A 20,321-nucleotide genomic window follows, 5' to 3' on the forward strand; every position below is an offset into this window, starting at 1 on the left:
ATGACACCTCCTCGCCTGAGAGGGGCAGTGACGCTGCGTGTGTTTTGTCTGCCGGAAGTAAAGAGAAGAGGTCACTGCGGTGGTTAAATATGCGTTGTTAGTGCGCGACGTCGTTCAACTCGACACATTTTGCACAGAAACAAATTGTTCTTTACATTTTTGTGTGAGGAAAATGTCTAACGCGCGTCGTTTAGAAGCGTAGCTAGCTGCTAACAAAGAGACAAAGCGGAAGTGATAGACACGTCGCTAAAGTGTGCGTGTAAAGTGTTGTGTGCGTGAGAAAATGTGTCAAGTAGAAATGCTGAGAGTGTTGGTGAAGCAGCGACTAACTGCTGCTGTGGAAGAAATATTTGTAGTGTTAGAAAGAACGATAGCAGAATACGAGGAGGAACTTTCTAGAACAAAAGAGGAGAACGAGCGACAACGTCAACTACTGGACGCTCTTTTCAACAAACATCAACAAACAGGTTTGTTTACTTCTTTTCAGCTTTTGATGTTGGCGTTATCATCACTCAAGTCTGCTCGAACTGTCAACTCCTTCAAATCTGGGCTAAAACACTTTTTTTTTTTTACTGCCGCGTACGTCCTATAATACATTATTATTCTATATTGATAATTTATTATAGGTCCTATAACAAATTATTATTCTATACTAATAATTTATTATAGGTCCTATAACAAATTATTATTCTATATTAATAATTTATTATAGGTCCTATAACAAATTATTATTCTATATTAATAATTTATTATAGGACCTATAATAAATTATTATTCTATATTAATAATTTATCATGGGACCTATAATATATATAGGTCCTATAATAAATTAATAATATAGAATAATAATTTATTATAGGACATATAATAAATTATTAATATAGATTAATAATTTATTATAGGACCTATATATTATAGGTCCTATAATAATATAGTTTTAGTGTAAGTCTTTTCCAGTTTTAGTGTAAGTCTTAGTCCGGTTTTAATGTAAGTCTTAGTCCGGTTTTAATGTAAGTCTTAGTCCGGTTTTAGTGTAAGTCTCAGTCCGGTTTTAGTGTAAATCTTAATCCAGTTTTAGTGTAAGTCTTTTCCAGTTTTAGTGTAAGTCTTTTCCAGTTTTAGTGTAAGTCTTTTCCAGTTTTAGTGTAAGTCTTAGTCCGGTTTTAGTGTAAGTCTTAGTCCAGTTTTAGTGTAAGTCTTTTCCAGTTTTAGTGTAAGTCTCAGTCCGGTTTTAGTGTAAGTCTTAGTCCGGTTTCAGTGTAAGTCTTAGTCCGGTTTTAGTGTAAGTCTTAGTCCGGTTTCAGTGTAAGTCTTAGTCCGGTTTTAATGTAAGTCTCAGTCCGGTTTTAGTGTAAGTCTTAGTCCGGTTTCAGTGTAAGTCTTAGTCCGGTTTCAGTGTAAGTCTTAGTCCGGTTTTAGTGTAAGTCTCAGTCTGGTTTTAGTGTAAGTCTTAGTCCAGTTTTAGTGTAAGTCTTAGTCCGGTTTCAGTGTAAGTCTTTTCCAGTTTTAGTGTAAGTCTTAGTCCGGTTTTAGTGTAAGTCTTAGTCCAGTTTTAGTGTAAGTCTTTTCCAGTTTTAGTGTAAGTCTCAGTCCGGTTTTAGTGTAAGTCTTTTCCAGTTTTAGTGTAAGTCTTAGTCCGGTTTCAGTGTAAGTCTTAGTCCGGTTTTAGTGTAAGTCTTAGTCCGGTTTTAGTGTAAGTCTCAGTCTGGTTTTAGTGTAAGTCTTAGTCCAGTTTCAGTGTAAGTCTTAGTCCGGTTTTAGTGTAAGTCTTAGTCCGGTTTTAGTGTAAGTCTCAGTCTGGTTTTAGTGTAAGTCTTAGTCCAGTTTTAGTGTAAGTCTTAGTCCGGTTTTAGTGTAAGTCTTAGTCCGGTTTCAGTGTAAGTCTTAGTCCGGTTTTAGTGTAAGTCTTAGTCCAGTTTTAGTGTAAGTCTTAGTCCGGTTTTAGTGTAAGTCTTAGTCCAGTTTTAGTGTAAGTCTTAGTCCAGTTTTAGTGTAAGTCAGACCTGACATGATTCGGATGCTAGAAAGACCCTACTGCTGCAGCTTCTGTGTGCAAGATATTGTTTTCATATTTTGGAACCACAATGGTATGTCATTTTCCAAAGCATGCGTGTGGTCTTCTTGTGTCCTGCAGGGCTCAGTGAAGAACATCTCGCTCCCGAGCAGCGGGCGTGGGGCTTCACGGTGGATCAGGAGGAGCCACAGCCCCCCCGCATTAAAGAGGAGAATCTTGAAAGATGGGCGGCGTTGTCGGCGACCGATGTGGTGGTGAAGAGTGAAGAAGACGAGGTCAAAGGTGAAAGTGAGGAGAAGAGCAGCAGCATGACAAGAGACGTAGCTCCACTGTCAGAGAGTGACGAGACGACGTCTCACTCTGATGATGAAGATGATGAAGCTGCTCAGACACGTCGCGCTGACAACACCCGCTTTAAATGTTCCTTCTGTGGCAAAACCTTTTATGACGGCAGCACTCTGAGAAGACACGCCAGGATACACACCGGAGAAAAACCGTTCGTGTGCTCAGTTTGCGGTCAAGGTTTCTCCAGGAAGGACCACTTGATCGCCCACACGAGGACACACACCGGCGAGAGACCCTTCTCCTGTTCGCTCTGCAACTCCAGCTTCGGCTTCCATTCGGCGTTGTCCCAGCACATGAAGATCCACTACGGCGAGAGACACCCGTGCGCAGAGTGCGGCAAAGCGTTCAGGACCAAGTCCACCTTGACCAAACACCTGAGGCGTCACACGCCCGACTCGCCGTTTGTCCGCGGAGAAAGGTTGACTCGGAAGAGAAACCTGCCGGGAGAGAAGACCTTTTCCTGCTCCGTCTGCGACGCCACTTTTTGTTACCGCTCCGGTTTGTGTAAACACTTGATGAAACACGCTTAGCTGCGTCACAGATCCTCGGTCTGCTGGTCCCACTCCAGCCGGAGAGGAGGGGATCCTTGGTGATGCAGAGACCCTATTCCTGCATCCGCTGATGAAGGCTGCTCCTCACCATCATCTGCTCTCCTTCCACCGCACGTCTGGAGAAGGATGGAGCTCCCTACCCACGTCCAGCACATGCCAGCGTTCTGAGGAAGGGTCTGCTCTAGACCACGGGTCTGCTCTAGACCACGGGTGCCTGGGAGCCAGATCTGACCCACCACATCATTTTAAGGTGGCCTGACTAAATATATTAAAGTTTGCATTTGGACAGAACAAAAGACAGACACACTAGAAGCAATTTCATATTTTTTAAACTTGATCTAATATTACATGCCAAAAATGGTTTTGGTTAAAATCGAAAATAAAACAATAATATATACCGTATTTCCTTGAATAGCCGCAGGGGCGCTAATTAATTTAAAACCTCTTCTCACTCCTGCGCTTACCAAAAGCATGCGGGATGGGCAAGCATGCGCTAATTACTTTAAAACCTCTTCTCACTCCGGCGCTTACCTTATCATGAAAAGCACATTTAATAAAAAAAACTTTATTATGGTCTTACCTTTACTTATAAATGATGTCCATTTGCAGCTGCTTCTGATCGAAGGCAGTCTTTCTTATCTTTCTTCGGTTTTAAAAGTCTCTGGAGATATTCCTTTAATTATTACCTCCTGCTTCGATTGAAAGTCCAGTTTTAGAAAACTGTTTTATTTTAGATATGTAATCCTCCATGGTAAAAGTGCAAGCAAACGATCGCTGCTCATGCTTGCTGCTTGTTGTCTTCTTCTGCAGTACTGGTAGTCGCAAGAAGGATCACTAGCGCCCTCTACCACCAGCAGGCGGAAGTAATTTAATGACTCATATTAGTGCCAAGCATGCGCTAATTATTTTGCGAAACGAGTTTGACCCGGCTGTAATTCTAGGCCGGCGGATACTATATTCCCGGCGGCAATTCAAGGAAATACGGTATATATATATATATATATATATATATATATATATATATATATATATATATATATATATATATATATATATATATATATATATATATATATATTTATATATATATATTTATATATATATATATATATATATATATATATATTTATATATATATATATATATATATATATATATATTTTGGTGTGACTCGTGGTTTTAAAGCAAGTTATCCATCAAATTGTACCCTGTGAAAATATTTAAAAAATGTTTCCATAAATAATAAAACCATTGTATGTAGGGGTGTAACGCTACACAAAAAGGTAAGTTCGGTACGTACCTCGGTTTAGAGGTCACGGTTCGGTTCATTTTCGGTACAGTAAGAAAACAACAAAATATAAATTTTTTGGTTATTTATTGACCAAATGTGTAAACAATGGCTTTATCCTTTTAACATTGGGAACACTATAATAATTCTGCCCACGTTAATCAACATTAAACTGCCTCAACTTTTCTTCTACATATAAAAAGTGCAACATTAAACAGTTTCAAGTCAACTCATCATGCTTGATTTATTACAGCATTTGGGAAGCCTGTTGTTGATTTATTATTATGTAAATGTTATATTTGTATCAACATGTGACAGCAGGGACCCTGCCATTCAAAACTAGGCTGCTGCATTACTAATGATTCATGTAACTATAGCTGGAAAAAATAGTACAATAGCAATAGGAGAGACTATTCATCCCTGAACACCATGGAGTGGCTTAATGATGCACTTACATTATTATATCAACTATCAGAGGCAGAAACTCTTCATTTAACATCATGTCCTTTTTTGCTGCTTCAACACAGCTCAATCAACACAGAAAAAGTTAAAGTGAAATAACAAGACAGACAGGGCTTTGCTGTCCGTAACACAGCTCAGGAGGCTACTTAATATGTTCGTGTGGAAACTAGGACTGCAACAACTAATCGATTATTAAAATTAATTTAGTCATCGATTCGTTGGATCTATGCTATGCGCAGTTTTTTTTGGTTTTTTTAAAATTAAAAATAGTTTTTATTTTTTAATAAACCTTTATTTATAAACTGCAACATGTACAAACAGCTGAGAAACAATCATCAAAATAAGTATGGTGCCAGTATGCTGTTTTTTTCCCAATAAAATACTGGCAAGGATAGAAATGTAGTTTGTCTCTTTTATCCGATTATTAATCGATTAATCGAAGTAATAATCGACAGATTAATCGATTATCAAATTAATCGTTAGTTGCAGCCCTAGTGGAAACTCGTTCGGTACACCTCCGAACCGAACCGAACCCCCCGTACCGAAACGGTTCAGTACAAATACACGTACCGTTACACCCCTAATTGTATGATTTTTTTTTAATTGCCAGAAACAACAACAATAGATTTTACAGTGGAAAATGTGGTATAGTTTTTGTTCTTTTAGATGCTGTAAAAGAACGTTGTACATTTTACTGTAAAATTTTGGCAACTGTTTTATTTTTTTTTGTACTGTAAAATCTACATAAAAATGAGTGTATCATGAGGCAATTGATATGTAAATATAATATCCAGTGTCACGAGCTCCGCTCTGAGGGCAACGTGGCCCTCAATGAAAACAAAGTTTGACACTTTCAATATTGTGTTGAAATGCTAACATTGATGAGCTAAAACATTTGCTTTTAAAATACTAAATTAAAAAAAAGGCAGCAAAAGTTTTTGCTCTCCTGTTTTTGATCCATTTATTCTCATGTTTAACACTTCTTTTTTACCAGGAGAAATAACAGATAGCAGCTCCGCTAACAGCTCAATATTTCCTCCTCCAACATGACTGTGCACCCGAGCACAAAGCAAGGTCCATAAAGACATGGATGACAGAGTCTGCTGTGGATGAACTTGACTGGCCTGCACAGAGTCCTGACCTGAACACCTTTGGGATGAATTAGAAGGGAGACTGAGAGCCAACATCAGTGTGTGACCTCACCAATGGAAGAATGGTGGAACATTGCTATAAAGACACTCCGCAACCTTGTGGACAGCCCTCCCAGAAGAGTTGTAGCTGTAATAGCTGCAGAAGGTCATATTGAACCCTATGGGTTAGGACTGGGATGGCACTTCCTGTTCATATGTGAGTCAAGGCAGGTGGCCAAATACTTTTGTCCGGTTTTAGTGTAAGTCTTGGTCCGGTTTTAATGTAAGTCTTAGACCAGTTTTAGTGTAAGTCTTGGTCCGGTTTTAATGTAAGTCTTAGACCAGTTTTAGTGTAAGTCTTGGTCCGGTTTTAGTGTAAGTCTTGGTCCGGTTTTAGTGTAAGTCTTAGACCAGTTTTAGTGTAAGTCTTGGTCCGGTTTTAGTGTAAGTCTTAGACCAGTTTTAGTGTAAGTCTTGGTCCGGTTTTAGTGTAAGTCTTAGACCAGTTTTAGTGTAAGTCTTAGTTCGGTTTTAGTGTACGTCTTAGACCAGTTTTAGTGTAAGTCTTAGTCCGGTTTTAGTGTAAGTCTTAGACCAGTTTTAGTGTAAGTCTTGGTCCGGTTTTAGTGTAAGTCTTAGACCAGTTTTAGTGTAAGTCTTGGTCCGGTTTTAGTGTAAGTCTTAGACCAGTTTTAGTGTAAGTCTTGGTCCGGTTTTAGTGTAAGTCTTAGACCAGTTTTAGTGTAAGCCTTGGTCCGGTTTTAGTGTAAGTCTTAGACCGGTTTTAGTGTAAGTCTTGGTCCGGTTTTAGTGTAAGTCTTAGACCAGTTTTAGTGTAAGTCTTGGTCCGGTTTTACTGTAAGTCTTAGACCAGTTTTAGTGTAAGTCTTAGTCCGGTTTTAGTGTAAGTCTTAGACCAGTTTTAGTGTAAGTCTTAGTCCAGTTTTAGTGTAAGTCTTAGTCCGGTTTTGTGTGTCTTAGTCCAGTTTTAGTGTAAGTCAGAAGTGAAATGATGAAGTAAATAAAGAGCAAGTACACTCAAACAAAGATTCAACAGTATAAGAGAAGTCCTTACTTTTATTCTTGCACACAGGAAGGGGCGTGGCTTTCACACAGGAAGGGGCGTGGCAAGACCTAAAGTGTCAATAATGAGACCACTATGCTGCTTAGAGTAGATCAGATAAGATACCTTCTTAATCCTTGAAGATGGTGCAACAACACTTTCTCAACATTTTCACTTTGCTTTCATTTTCTCTGACGCACTCCCACCAGAAGAGTCGGCCTCACTCCTGGGAGACGTCATGGAGGGAAAAGTGAACTAAATACAACAAACAGGGATTTCTTCCTTAAAACAAGAAAGTGGAAAAGTATTTCCAAACTTATTAGTTCTGCTTTTCATCATTTGTTGTTCCAGAATTGTCTCTCAGCGTCACATGACGTCATGGCAATTATGCTAATGAGACGATGACATCATCCACCCCACTGCCAGTATTTCCCTGGGAAATACTGGAAAAAATCTGCATTTCATACAAAAGTGCATTTGTGTTTTAACAAGACAAGTGAAGTACTCATTTGACATATAAAGTACTAACATGAGTAATGATACAAGTCAAGTATTAATATTAGTTACAATACAAGTAAAATACTAATATTTACATCAATACCAGTAAAATACTATTAGCAACAAATACTAATATTAGTAACAATACAAATAAAATACTAACATTAGTAACAATACAAATAAAATACTAACATACAAGTAAAATACAACTATTAGTAACAATGCAAGTGAAGTATTAATAGTAGTAACAATACAAATAAAGTACTGATATTGCTCATTAGTACATTACTTGTATTGTTACTAACAATTCAAATAAAGTACTGATTAGCAATAACACAAGTAAAATACTAATAGTAGTAACGATACAAGTAAAGTATTATTATTAGTAACAGTACAAATAAAGTACTAATATTGCTAATTAGTATCTTCCTTGTATTGTTACTAACAATACAAAGTACTAATGTTAGCAACAGTACAAATATTGTACTAACAGTAGCAACAATACAAGTCAAGTACTAGCATTAGTGACAACACAAGTGAAATACTAGAACTAGTACAAATACAAGTAAAGTACTAGTGTTAATAACAATACTAGTCAAGTACTAACATTAGTAACAACACAAGTAAAATACTGGAATTAGTACAAATACAAGTCAAGTACTAGTATTAATAACAATACAAGTCAAGTACTAGTATTAATAACAATACTAGTGAAGTACTAGTATTAATAACAATACAAGTCAAGTACTAGTATTAATAACAATACAAGTCAAGTACTAGTATTAATAACAATACTAGTGAAGTACTAGTATTAATAACAATACAAGTCAAGTACTAGTATTAATAACAATACAAGTCAAGTACTAGTATTAATAACAATACTAGTGAAGTACTAGTATTAATAACAATACAAGTCAAGTACTAGTATTAATAACAATACAAGTCAAGTACTAGTATTAATAACAATACTAGTGAAGTACTAGTATTAATAACAATACAAGTCAAGTACTAAAATGAGTAAAACTACAAGTAAAACATGAATATTAACAGTAGTAGTAGATGCTAGGATAGTGAAAGAATCATAGGTGATACTGGTTAGTTGTTATCAGCGTGATACTAGTTAGTTGTGATCAGTGTGATACTGGTTAGTTGTTATCAGCGTGATACTGGTTAGTTGTTATCTATGTGTAGGTTATACTGGTTAGTTGTTATTAGCGTGATACTGGTAAGTTGTTATCAGCATGAGACTGGTTAGTTGTTATCAGTGTGTAGGTGATACTGGTTACTTGTTATCAGCATGAGACTGGTTAGTTGTTATCAGTGTGTAGGTGATACTGGTTACTTGTTATCAGCATGAGACTGGTTAGTTGTTATCAGTGTGTAGGTGACACTGGTTAGTTGTTATCAGCATGATACTAGTTAGTAGTGATCAGTGTGGTACTCAGTTGTTAGCGTGATACTGGTTAGTTGTTATCAGTGTGTAGGTCAGGGGTCGGCAACCTTTACCACTCAAAGAGCCATTTTGGCAAGTTTCGCAAATTAAAGAAAGTGATCGGAGCCACAAAAAAAATTTTACAATTTAAAATGAAAAACACTGCATACAGAGCTTAAATGCTTTGTGCTATATTAACCAGGGGTCTCCGACACACGCACCGGCACGCACTTTAATGTGGACATTTGATGTTAGCGCAGCCCGCGAGTTTTGAACGAATGAAGCTTGATGGCGTCATACTTGCAAATCCCCTCACTTTTCCCGGGAGACACCCCAATATCAGAGCGTGATGACACTGTATTTGGCGCCCTCTACAGGCTGGCCTAACAGTGTACCTGTTGACTACACGTAGAATGCAGTTTCAGCTTGTTCACGTAAGTGACAGCAAGGCTACTAACTCAGCAACCACACATTTTACACTGACGGTACCAATACCCAGAATCCCATGCAGCACTAACTCTTCCGCTCAACCAACGCAAGGAGAGGGGGGGGGGTTTGATGTGTGGGGGGGGTTGTGGTAGCAGGGTGTATAATCCAGACCGGAAGAGTTAGGACTGCATGGGATTCTGGGTAATGGTTGTGTTGTGTTTATGTTGTGTTACAGTGCAGATGTTCTCCAGAAATGTGTTTTTCATTCTTTTTTGGTGTGGGTTCACAGTGTGGCGCATATTTGTAACGTAACAATGTTGAAGTTGTTTGATACGGCTACCGTCAGTGTAAGCTGTGTGGCTGATGAGTAAGTATGCTTTGCTGTCTCCTGTGTGTGCAAGTAATAACAACATGCAACATGTGGCTGGACCAGCATGCTGTATGTAAATGCTATGGAGGACAATTACTGCAGTGCAATTAGGGCACGCCCTTTTGTTTAGTAATTAGAGTGTAAATAGGATTATTTTTTCCCTGGGAGTAATCTATGAGAGACACTGAGATCCATAAGTCTCCTGGTAAAATCAGGGGGGGTCGGCATGTATGTAGCTGAGCCGCATCAGAGTGGTCATTGAGCCGCATGCGGCTCCGGAGCCGCGCGTTGCCGACCCCTGGTGTAGGTGATACTGGTTAGTTGTTATCAGTGTGTAGGTGATACTGGTTAGTTGTTATCAGCATGTTACTGGTTAGCTATTATCAGTGTGTAAGTGATACTGGTTAGTTGTTATCAGCGTGATACTGGTTAGTTGTTATCAGTGTGTAGGTGATACTGGTTAGTTGTTATCAGCACGATACTGGTTAGCTGTTATCAGTGTGTAGGTGATACTGGTTAGTTTTTATCAGCATGATACTAGTTAGTAATGATCAGTGTGGTACTCATTAGTTGTTAGCATGATACTGGTTAGTTGTTATCAGTGTGTAGGTGATACTGGTTAGTTGTTATCAGTGTGTAGGTGATACTGGTTAGTTGTTACCGGCGTGATACTGGTTAGCTGTTATCAGTGTGTAGGTGATACTGGTTAGTTGTTATCAGCATGTTACTGGTTAGCTATTATCAGTGTGTAAGTGATACTGGTTAGTTATTATCAGTGTGATACTGGTTAGTTGTTATCAGTGTGTAGGTGATACTGGTTAGTTGTTATCAGCACTGTGCAGGTTAGCTGTTATCAGTGTGTAGGTGATACTGGTTAGTTGTTATCAGCACGATACTGGTTAGCTGTTATCAGTGTGTAGGTGATACTGGTTAGTTGTTATCAGTGTGTCGGTGATACTGGTTGGTTGTTATCAGCATGATACTGGTTAGCTGTTATCAGTGTCTAGGTGATACTGGTTAGTTGTTATCTGTGTAGGTGATACTGCTTAGTTGTTATCAGCGGGATACTGGATAGCTGTTATCAGTGTGTAGGTGATACTGCTTAGTTGTTATCAGCGTGATACTGGATAGCTGTTATCAGTGTGTAGGTGATACTGGATAGCTGTTATCAGTGTGTAGGTGATACTGCTTAGTTGTTATCAGCATGATACGGGATAGCTGTTATCAGTGTGTAGGTGATACTGGTTAGTTGTTATCAGCACTGTGCAGGTTAGCTGTTATCAGTGTGTAGGTGATACTGGTTAGTTGTTATCAGCACGATACTGGTTAGCTGTTATCAGTGTGTAGGTGATACTGGTTAGTTGTTATCAGTGTGTCGGTGATACTGGTTGGTTGTTATCAGCATGATACTGGTTAGCTGTTATCAGTGTCTAGGTGATACTGGTTAGTTGTTATCTGTGTAGGTGATACTGCTTAGTTGTTATCAGCGGGATACTGGATAGCTGTTATCAGTGTGTAGGTGATACTGCTTAGTTGTTATCAGCGTGATACTGGATAGCTGTTATCAGTGTGTAGGTGATACTGGATAGCTGTTATCAGTGTGTAGGTGATACTGCTTAGTTGTTATCAGCATGATACGGGATAGCTGTTATCAGTGTGTAGGTGATACTGCTTAGTTGTTATCAGCGTGATACTGGATAGCTGTTATCAGTGTGTAGGTGATACTGCTTAGTTGTTATCAGCGTGATACTGGATAGCTGTTGTCAGTGCGTAGGTGATACTGGATAGCTGTTATCAGTGTGTAGGTGATACTGCTTAGTTGTTATCAGCGTGATACTGGATAGCTGTTGTCAGTGTGTAGGTGATACTGGATAGCTGTTATCAGTGTGTAGGTGATACTGCTTAGTTGTTATCAGCGTGATACTGGATAGCTGTTATCAGTGTGTAGGTGATACTGCTTTGTTGTTGTCAGCATTTTTGTGAGGAAGTCTGGCGAGCGTGTGTCCTCACGTGCCTCACCAGCGCCGACCTGACGTTGAAACGCGTGCTGCACACCGAGCAGGAAAAGGGTTTCTCGCCCGTGTGCGTCCGCGCGTGCGACATCAAGTGGCCCTTCTGAGAGAAGTGTCTCCCGCACACGGAGCAGTCGAAGAGTTTCTCCCCCGAGTGCGTCCTGGAGTGTCTCTTCAGGTTCCCCTTTTGGGAGAATTTCTCCCCGCACGCCGGGCAGCTGTAGGGTTTCTCCCCCGTGTGCGTCCTCATGTGCATGGCCAACGCCGAGGGCACGCTGAAGCTGGTCTTGCACACGGCGCAGGAAAAGGGTTTCTCCGCCACGTGGTTCCTCATGTGACTGGTGACGTGTTCCTTCAGTTTGAATCTCTTGCCGCAGAAGGAGCAGCTGAAGGGTTTCTCCCTGGTGTGGATCCTCAGGTGTCCTCGAAGGTACTTCTTGCAACTAAAGCTTTTGTCACACTGAGAGCACTTCAAGCGGGTGTTGTTGACGTGACCTTGAGGGTCTTCATCGTCAGAAAGTGATGTTCTGTCCTCGCTGTCTGACATCTCGTCTCCTTCTTCTTCATCTTCATCTTCATCTTCACTCTTCACAGGGACACTCGCCTCCAGACTGATGCTGTGCTCCTCCTCTTCCTCTTTAATGTGGGTGGGCTCTGACTCCTCCTCTTTAGTGTGGACGGGCTCTGACTCCTCCTCTTTAGTGTGGATGGGCTCTGACTCCTCCTCTTTAGTGTGGACGGGCTCTGACTCCTCCTCTTTAGTGTGGACAGGCTCTGACTCCTCCTCTTTAGTGTGGATGGGCTCTGACTCCTCTTTAGTGTGGACGGGCTCTGACTCCTCCTCTTTAGTGTGGATGGGCTCTGACTCCTCCTCTTTAGTGTGGACGGGCTCTGACTCCTCCACTTTAATGTGGGCGGGCTCTGACTCCTCCTCTTTAATGTAGGTGGGCTCTGACTCCTCCCGCTCCATCACAGAGCTACACTCAGGAAGAAGATGTTCCTCGCGGACTTCTGCATGGAACAAAAAACAATATCGATGCGATATCAGCAAAAACACAAGTATGTGATTATATGGGCTTAATGTGAAATGTCCTGCAGTGTGTTTACACGTGTGCGATATCATGTGCGATACAAGCAGTCCTGCAGCGTGTTTACACGTGTGCGATATCATGTGCGATACAAGCAGTCCTGCAGCGTGTTTACACGTGTGCGATATGATGTGCGATACAAGCAGTCCTGCAGAGTGTTAACATGTGTGTGATATAATGTGCGATACAAGCAGTCCTGCAGTGTGTTTACATGTGTGTGATATAATGTGCGATACAAGCAGTCCTGCAGTGTGTTTACATGTGTGTGATATAATGTGCGATACAAGCAGTCCTGCAGTGTGTTTACATGTGTGTGATATCATGTGCGACACAAGCAGTCCTGCAGCGTGTTTACATGTGTGTGATATCATGTGCGATACAAGCAGTCCTGCAGCGTGTTTACATGTTTGTGATATCATGTGCGACACAAGCAGTCCTGCAGAATAACAATAGATACTTTGAGGGTGGTAAGCGACATGTAAAATTAATAATAAACATAAGCTACATTTAATATTAATAATAAACACATGATGGTGGTAAGCTACATTTGTAGTGAATGTACACTAATGCCAATTTTGCTCCCAAGGTTTTTCCGACCACCACCAACATTCATTCACTAAACATCCATTCACACTCACACACCAAACATTCATTCACTAAACATCCATTCACACTCACACACCAAACATTCATTCACTAAACATCCATTCACACTCATACACCAAACATTCATTCACTAAACATCCATTCACACTCATACACCAAACATTCATTCCTAAACATCCATTCACAGTCATACACCAAACATTCATTCACTAAACATCCATTCACACTCATACACCAAACATTCATTCCTAAACATCCATTCACACTCATACACCAAACATTCATTCACTAAACATCCATTCACACTCATACACCAAACATTCATTCACTAAACATCCATTCACACTCATACACCAAACATTCATTCCTAAACATCCATTCACACTCATACACCAAACATTCATTCACTAAACATCCATTCACACTCACACACCAAACATTCATTCACTAAACATCCATTCACACTCATACACCAAACATTCATTCACTAAACATCCATTCACAGTCATACACCAAACATTCATTCACTAAACATCCATTCACACTCATACACCAAACATTCATTCACTAAACATCCATTCACACTCATACACCAAACATTCATTCACTAAACATCCATTCACACTCATACACCAAACATTCATTCACTAAACATCCATTCACACTCATACACCAAACATTCATTCCTAAACATCCATTCACAGTCATACACCAAACATTCATTCACTAAACATCCATTCACACTCATACACCAAACATTCATTCCTAAACATCCATTCACACTCATACACCAAACATTCATTCACTAAACATCCATTCACAGTCATACACCAAACATTCATTCACTAAACATCCATTCACACTCATACACCAAACATTCATTCCTAAACATCCATTCACACTCATACACCAAACATTCATTCACTAAACATCCATTCACACTCACACACCAAACATTCATTCACTAAACATCCATTCACACTCATACACCAAACATTCATTCACTAAACATCCATTCACACTCATACACCAAACATTCATTCACTAAACATCCATTCACACTCATACACCAAACATTCATTCACTAAACATCCATTCACACTCATACACCAAACATTCATTCACTAAACATCCATTCACACTCATACACCAAACATTCATTCACTAAACATCCATTCACACTCATACACCAAACATTCATTCACTAAACATCCATTCACACTCATACACCAAACATTCATTCATATTCATACACCAAACATTAATTAACAAGTCATCCATCCTACAACAGCACATTACTAACAAGTCAACATACAACAGCACATTGCTAACAAGTCAACATACAACAGCATATTACAAACAAGTCAACATACAACAGCACATTACAAACAAGTCAACATACAACAGCACAATACTAACAAGTCAACATACAACAGCACATTACTAACAAGTCAACATACAACAGCACATTACTAACAAGTCAACATACAACAGCACATTACAAACAAGTCAACATACAACAGCACAATACTAACAAGTCAACATACAACAGCACATTACTAACAAGTCAACATACAACAGCACATTAACAAGTCAACATACAACAGCACATTACTAACAAGTCATCCATCCTACAACAGCACATTACTAACAAGTCATCCATCCTACAACAGCACATTACTAACAAGTCAACATAAAACAGCACATTACTAACAAGTCAACATACAACAGGACATTATTAACAAGTCAACATACAACAGCACATTACTAACAAGTCAACATACAACAGCACATTACTAACAAGTCAACATACAACAGCACATTACTAACAAGTCAACATACAACAGCACATTACTAACAAGTTAACATACAACAGGACATTACTAACAAGTCAACATACAACAGCACATTACTAACAAGTCAACATACAACAGCACATTACTAACAAGTCAACATACAACAGCACATTACTAACAAGTCAACATACAACAGGACATTACTAACAAGTCAACATACAACAGCACATTACTAACAAGTCATCCATCCTACAACAGCACATTACCAACAAGTCAACATACAACAGGACATTACTAACAAGTCAACATACAACAGCACATTACTAACAAGTCAACATACAACAGCACATTATTAACAAGTCAACATACAACAGCACATTGCTAACAAGTCAACATACAACAGCACATTACAAACAAGTCAACATACAACAGCACATTACAAACAAGTCAACATACAACAGCACAATACTAACAAGTCAACATACAACAGCACATTACTAACAAGTCAACATACAACAGCACATTACTAACAAGTCAACATACAACAGCACATTACAAACAAGTCAACATACAACAGCACAATACTAACAAGTCAACATACAACAGCACATTACTAACAAGTCAACATACAACAGCACATTACTAACAAGTCAACATACAACAGCACATTACTAACAAGTAATCCATCCTACAACAGCACATTACTAACAAGTCATCCATCCTACAACAGCACATTACTAACAAGTCAACATACAACAGCACATTACTAACAAGTCAACATACAACAGGACATTATTAACAAGTCAACATACAACAGCACATTACTAACAAGTCAACATACAACAGCACATTACTAACAAGTCAACATACAACAGCACATTACTAACAAGTCAACATACAACAGCACATTACTAACAAGTTAACATACAACAGGACATTACTAACAAGTCAACATACAACAGCACATTACTAACAAGTCAACATACAACAGCACATTACTAACAAGTCAACATACAACAGGACATTACTAACAAGTCAACATACAACAGCACATTACTAACAAGTCAACATACAACAGCACATTACTAACAAGTCAACATACAACAGCACATTACTAACAAGTCAACATACAACAGCACATTACTAACAAGTCAACATACAACAGCACATTACTAACAAGTCAACATACAACAGGACATTACTAACAAGTCAACATACAACAGCACATTACTAACAAGTCATCCATCCTACAACAGCACATTACCAACAAGTCAACATACAACAGGACATTACTAACAAGTCAACATACAACAGCACATTACTAACAAGTCATCCATCCTACAAAAGCACATTACTAACAAGTCAACATACAACAGCAAATTACTAACAAGTCATCCATCCTACAACAGCACATTACTAACAAGTCAACATACAACAGCACATTACTAACAAGTCAACATACAACAGCACATTACTAACAAGTCAACATACAACAGCACATTACTAACAAGTCAACATACAACAGCATATTACTAACAAGTCAACATACAACAGCACATTACTAACAAGTCAACATACAACAGGACATTATTAACAAGTCAACATAAAACAGCACATTACTAACAAGTCAACATACAACAGCACATTACTAACAAGTCAACATACAACAGCACATTACTAACAAGTGAACATACAACAGGACATTACTAACAAGTCAACATACAACAGCACATTACTAACAAGTCAACATACAACAGGACATTAACAAGTCAACATACAACAGCACATTACTAACAAGTCAACATACAACAGCACATTACTAACAAGTCAACATACAACAGCACATTACTAACAAGTCAACATACAACAGCACATTACTAACAAGTCAACATACAACAGCACATTACTAACAAGTCAACATACAACAGCACAATACTAACAAGTCAACATACAACAGCACATTACTAACAAGTCAACATACAACAGCACATTACTAACAAGTCAACATACAACAGCACATTACTAACAAGTCAACATACAACAGCACATTACTAACAAGTCATCCATCCTACAACAGCACATTACTAACAAGTCAACATACAACAGCACAATACTAACAAGTCAACATACAACAGCACATTACTAACAAGTCAACATACAACAGCACATTACTAACAAGTCAACATACAACAGCACATTACTAACAAGTCAACATACAACAGCACAATACTAACAAGTCAACATACAACAGCACAATACTAACAAGTCAACATACAACAGCACATTACTAACAAGTCAACATACAACAGCACATTACTAACAAGTCAACATACAACAGCACATTACTAACAAGTCAACATACAACAGGACATTACTAACAAGTCAACATACAACAGCACATTACTAACAAGTCAACATACAACAGCACATTACTAACAAGTCAACAGACAACAGGACATTATTAACAAGTCAACATACAACAGCACATTACTAACAAGTCAACATACAACAGCACAATACTAACAAGTCAACATACAACAGCACAATACTAACAAGTCAACATACAACAGCACATTACTAACAAGTCAACATACAACAGCACATTACTAACAAGTCAACATACAACAGCACATTACTAACAAGTCAACATACAACAGGACATTACTAACAAGTCAACATACAACAGCACATTACTAACAAGTCAACATACAACAGCACATTACTAACAAGTCAACATACAACAGGACATTACTAACAAGTCAACATACAACAGCACATTACTAACAAGTCAACATACAACAGCACATTACTAACAAGTCAACAGACAACAGGACATTATTAACAAGTCAACAGACAACAGCACATTACTAACAAGTCAACAGACAACAGGACATTATTAACAAGTCAACATACAACAGCACATTACTAACAAGTCAACATACAACAGCACATTACTAAGAGAAAAGTACTAACATGTCAACAACATCTTTATGGTTTGTGCAGCAGTTTTACAAAAGCATTTAACTCGCAGAGCACATGAATGTTGATACTTAAAACTTGCAGTGCATGAAAAGAAGAGAAGTTAACAATATTTAAAACTTGCAGTGCGTGAAAAGAAGAGAATTTAAAGGCCTACTGAAAGCCACTACTAGCGACCACGCAGTCTGATAGTTTATATATCAATGATGACATCTTAACATTGCAACACATGCCAATACGGCCGGGTTAACTTATAAAGTGACATTTTACATTTCCCGGGAAACTTCCGCTTGAAAAGGTCTATGTATGATGACGTATGTATGACGACGTATGTATGACGACGTATGTATGACGACGTATGTATGACGACGTATGTATGACGACGTACGTATGATGACGTATGTATGATGACGTACGTATGATGACGTACGTATGATGACGTATGTGTGATGACGTATGTATGATGACGTATGTATGATGACGTATGTATGATGACGTATGTATGATGACGTATGTATGATGATGTATGTATGATGACTTATGTATGATGACGTATGTATGATGACGTATGTATGATGACGTATGCGCGTGACGTCAATGGTTGAAACAGAAGTATTGGGACACATTGTATCCAATACAAAAAAGCTCTGTTTTCACCACATAATTCCACAGTATTCTGGACATCTGTGTTGGTGAATCTTTTGCAATTTGTTTAATGAACAATGGAGACTGCAAAGAAGAAAGCTGTAGGTGGGATCGGTGTATTAGCGGCTGGCTGCAGCAACACAACCAGGAGGACTTTGACTCGGATAGCAGACGCTAGCCGCTGACCGCATCGATGATCGGGTGAAGTCCTTCGTCGCTCCGTCGATCGCTGGAACGCAGGTGAGCACGGGTGTTGATGAGCAGATGAGGGCTGGCTGGCGTAGGTGGATAGTTACTGTTTTTAGCATAGCTCTGTGAGGTCCCGTAGCTAAGTTAGCTTCAATGGCGTCATTAGCAACAGCATTGTTAAGCTTCGCCAAGCTGGAAAGCATTAACCGTGTATTTACATGTCCATGGTTTAATAGTATTGTTGATTTTCTCCAGTCAGGGGCTTATTTATTTTGTTTATATCTGCAGTTAAGCACGATGCTATCACGTTAGCTCCGTAGCTAAAGTGCTTCGCTGATGTATTGTCATGGAGATAAAAGTCACTGTGAATGTCCATTTGGCGTTCTGGACTCTCATTTTCAAGAGGATATAGTATCCCAGGTGCTTTCAAATACAAATCCGTGATCCACAATAAAAAAAAGGAGAAAGTGTGGAATCCAATGAGCCAGCTTGTACCTAAGTTACGGTCAGAGCGAAAAAAGATACGTCCTGCACTGCACTCTAGTCCTTCACTCTCACGGTCCTCATCCACAAATCTTTCATCCTGGCTCAAATTAATGGGGTAATCGTCGCTTTCTCGGTCCGAATCGCTCTCGCTGCTGGTGTAAACAATGGGGAAATGTGAGGAGCCCTCCAGCTTGTGACGTCACGCTACTTCCGGTACAGGCAAGGCTTTTTTTTATCAGCGACCAAAAGTTGCAAACTTTATCGTCGATGTTCTCTACTAAATCCTTTCAGCAAAAATATGGCAACATCGCGAAATGATCAAGTATGACACATAGAATGGATCTGCTATCCCCGTTGAAATAAAAACATTTCATTTCAGTAGGTCTTTCACAATATGTTGCGGTGCGTGCAAAGAAGAGAAGTTAACAAACCTGTTCAGTGTGACACAAGTTGATGTTTTGTCATCTCTGCTAACTTCTCCGTGTCTTCGTTAGCAGCTAAGCAGGTGTGAGGAGCTTCGATGTGACACAATGAGTGTATTTAATTCAAGTAGTTGATGTTAGACCAAAGACAACATCTTCAATGAGTCTATTTAACTAAAGAAGTAGATGTTAGATCAAAGACAAAAGCGGACTTTTATAAAAGTCAGTCTTCGACGCGATGACGGACGACTCAGTCCGCCATCTTTTCTCTCGCTAACCGGAAGTGTGACTACGGCAAGTCCACTAGGACAAACTAGTTCGGTGTGCGTGTAGCGTGACAAACGTTGTTGTCATTGCACGTCACATGATCGCAGGTATGCTCTAGATTACAGGGGTCACCAACGCGGTGCCCGCGGGCACCAGGTCGCCCGTAAGGACCAGATGAGTCGCCCGCGGGCCTGTTCTAAAAAATAAAAAAAAATTTATTTTTTATTTTTATTTTTTTAAATTAAATCT

At 39.1% G+C, this 20,321-nt stretch overlaps 2 protein-coding genes across 3 annotated transcripts; one reads left to right on the top strand and one right to left on the bottom strand.

Moving 5' to 3' along the window:
• The first annotated feature begins 57 nt into the window (after positions 1–57).
• On the top strand, positions 58–3,900 carry LOC133630204 (zinc finger protein 892-like). Its single transcript, XM_062021636.1, has 2 exons — positions 58–467; positions 2,135–3,900. The coding sequence occupies exons 1-2, from the start codon at positions 284–286 to the stop codon at positions 2,887–2,889; spliced, it is 939 nt and encodes a 312-aa protein (XP_061877620.1). The 5' UTR covers positions 58–283; the 3' UTR covers positions 2,890–3,900.
• A 5,577-nt stretch (positions 3,901–9,477) lies between these two features.
• LOC133630177 (gastrula zinc finger protein XlCGF17.1-like) lies at positions 9,478–20,072 on the bottom strand. 2 transcript variants are annotated; one of them, XR_009821205.1, is made up of 3 exons: positions 19,815–20,072; positions 11,444–12,605; positions 9,478–11,412 (listed from the first exon to the last, which is right to left on the bottom strand). XR_009821205.1 is itself a non-coding variant. In XM_062021582.1 (2 exons), exon 2 carries the CDS (start codon positions 12,562–12,564, stop codon positions 11,551–11,553), a length of 1,014 nt encoding a protein of 337 aa, XP_061877566.1. In that variant the 5' UTR covers positions 12,565–12,605; positions 19,815–20,072; the 3' UTR covers positions 9,478–11,550. The 2 variants fall into 2 exon arrangements, 1 of the variants encoding a protein (XP_061877566.1); XM_062021582.1 differs by having other exon boundaries at positions 9,478–12,605.
• Positions 20,073–20,321: the final 249 nt, after the last annotated feature.

The sequence above is a fragment of the Entelurus aequoreus genome, linkage group LG02 (assembly GCF_033978785.1).
Source record: "Entelurus aequoreus isolate RoL-2023_Sb linkage group LG02, RoL_Eaeq_v1.1, whole genome shotgun sequence".
Lineage (NCBI taxonomy): Eukaryota > Metazoa > Chordata > Actinopteri > Syngnathiformes > Syngnathidae > Entelurus > Entelurus aequoreus.

Coding starts and splice junctions, on each gene's coding strand:
- LOC133630204 (XM_062021636.1), top strand. CDS start 284: ATGTGTCAAGTAGAAATGCTGAGAGTGTTGGTGAAGCAGCGACTAACT. Junction 468..2,134: donor CAACAAACATCAACAAACAG/GTTTGTTTACTT, acceptor TGTGTCCTGCAG/GGCTCAGTGAAGAACATCTC.
- LOC133630177 (XM_062021582.1), bottom strand. CDS start 12,564: ATGGAGCGGGAGGAGTCAGAGCCCACCTACATTAAAGAGGAGGAGTCA.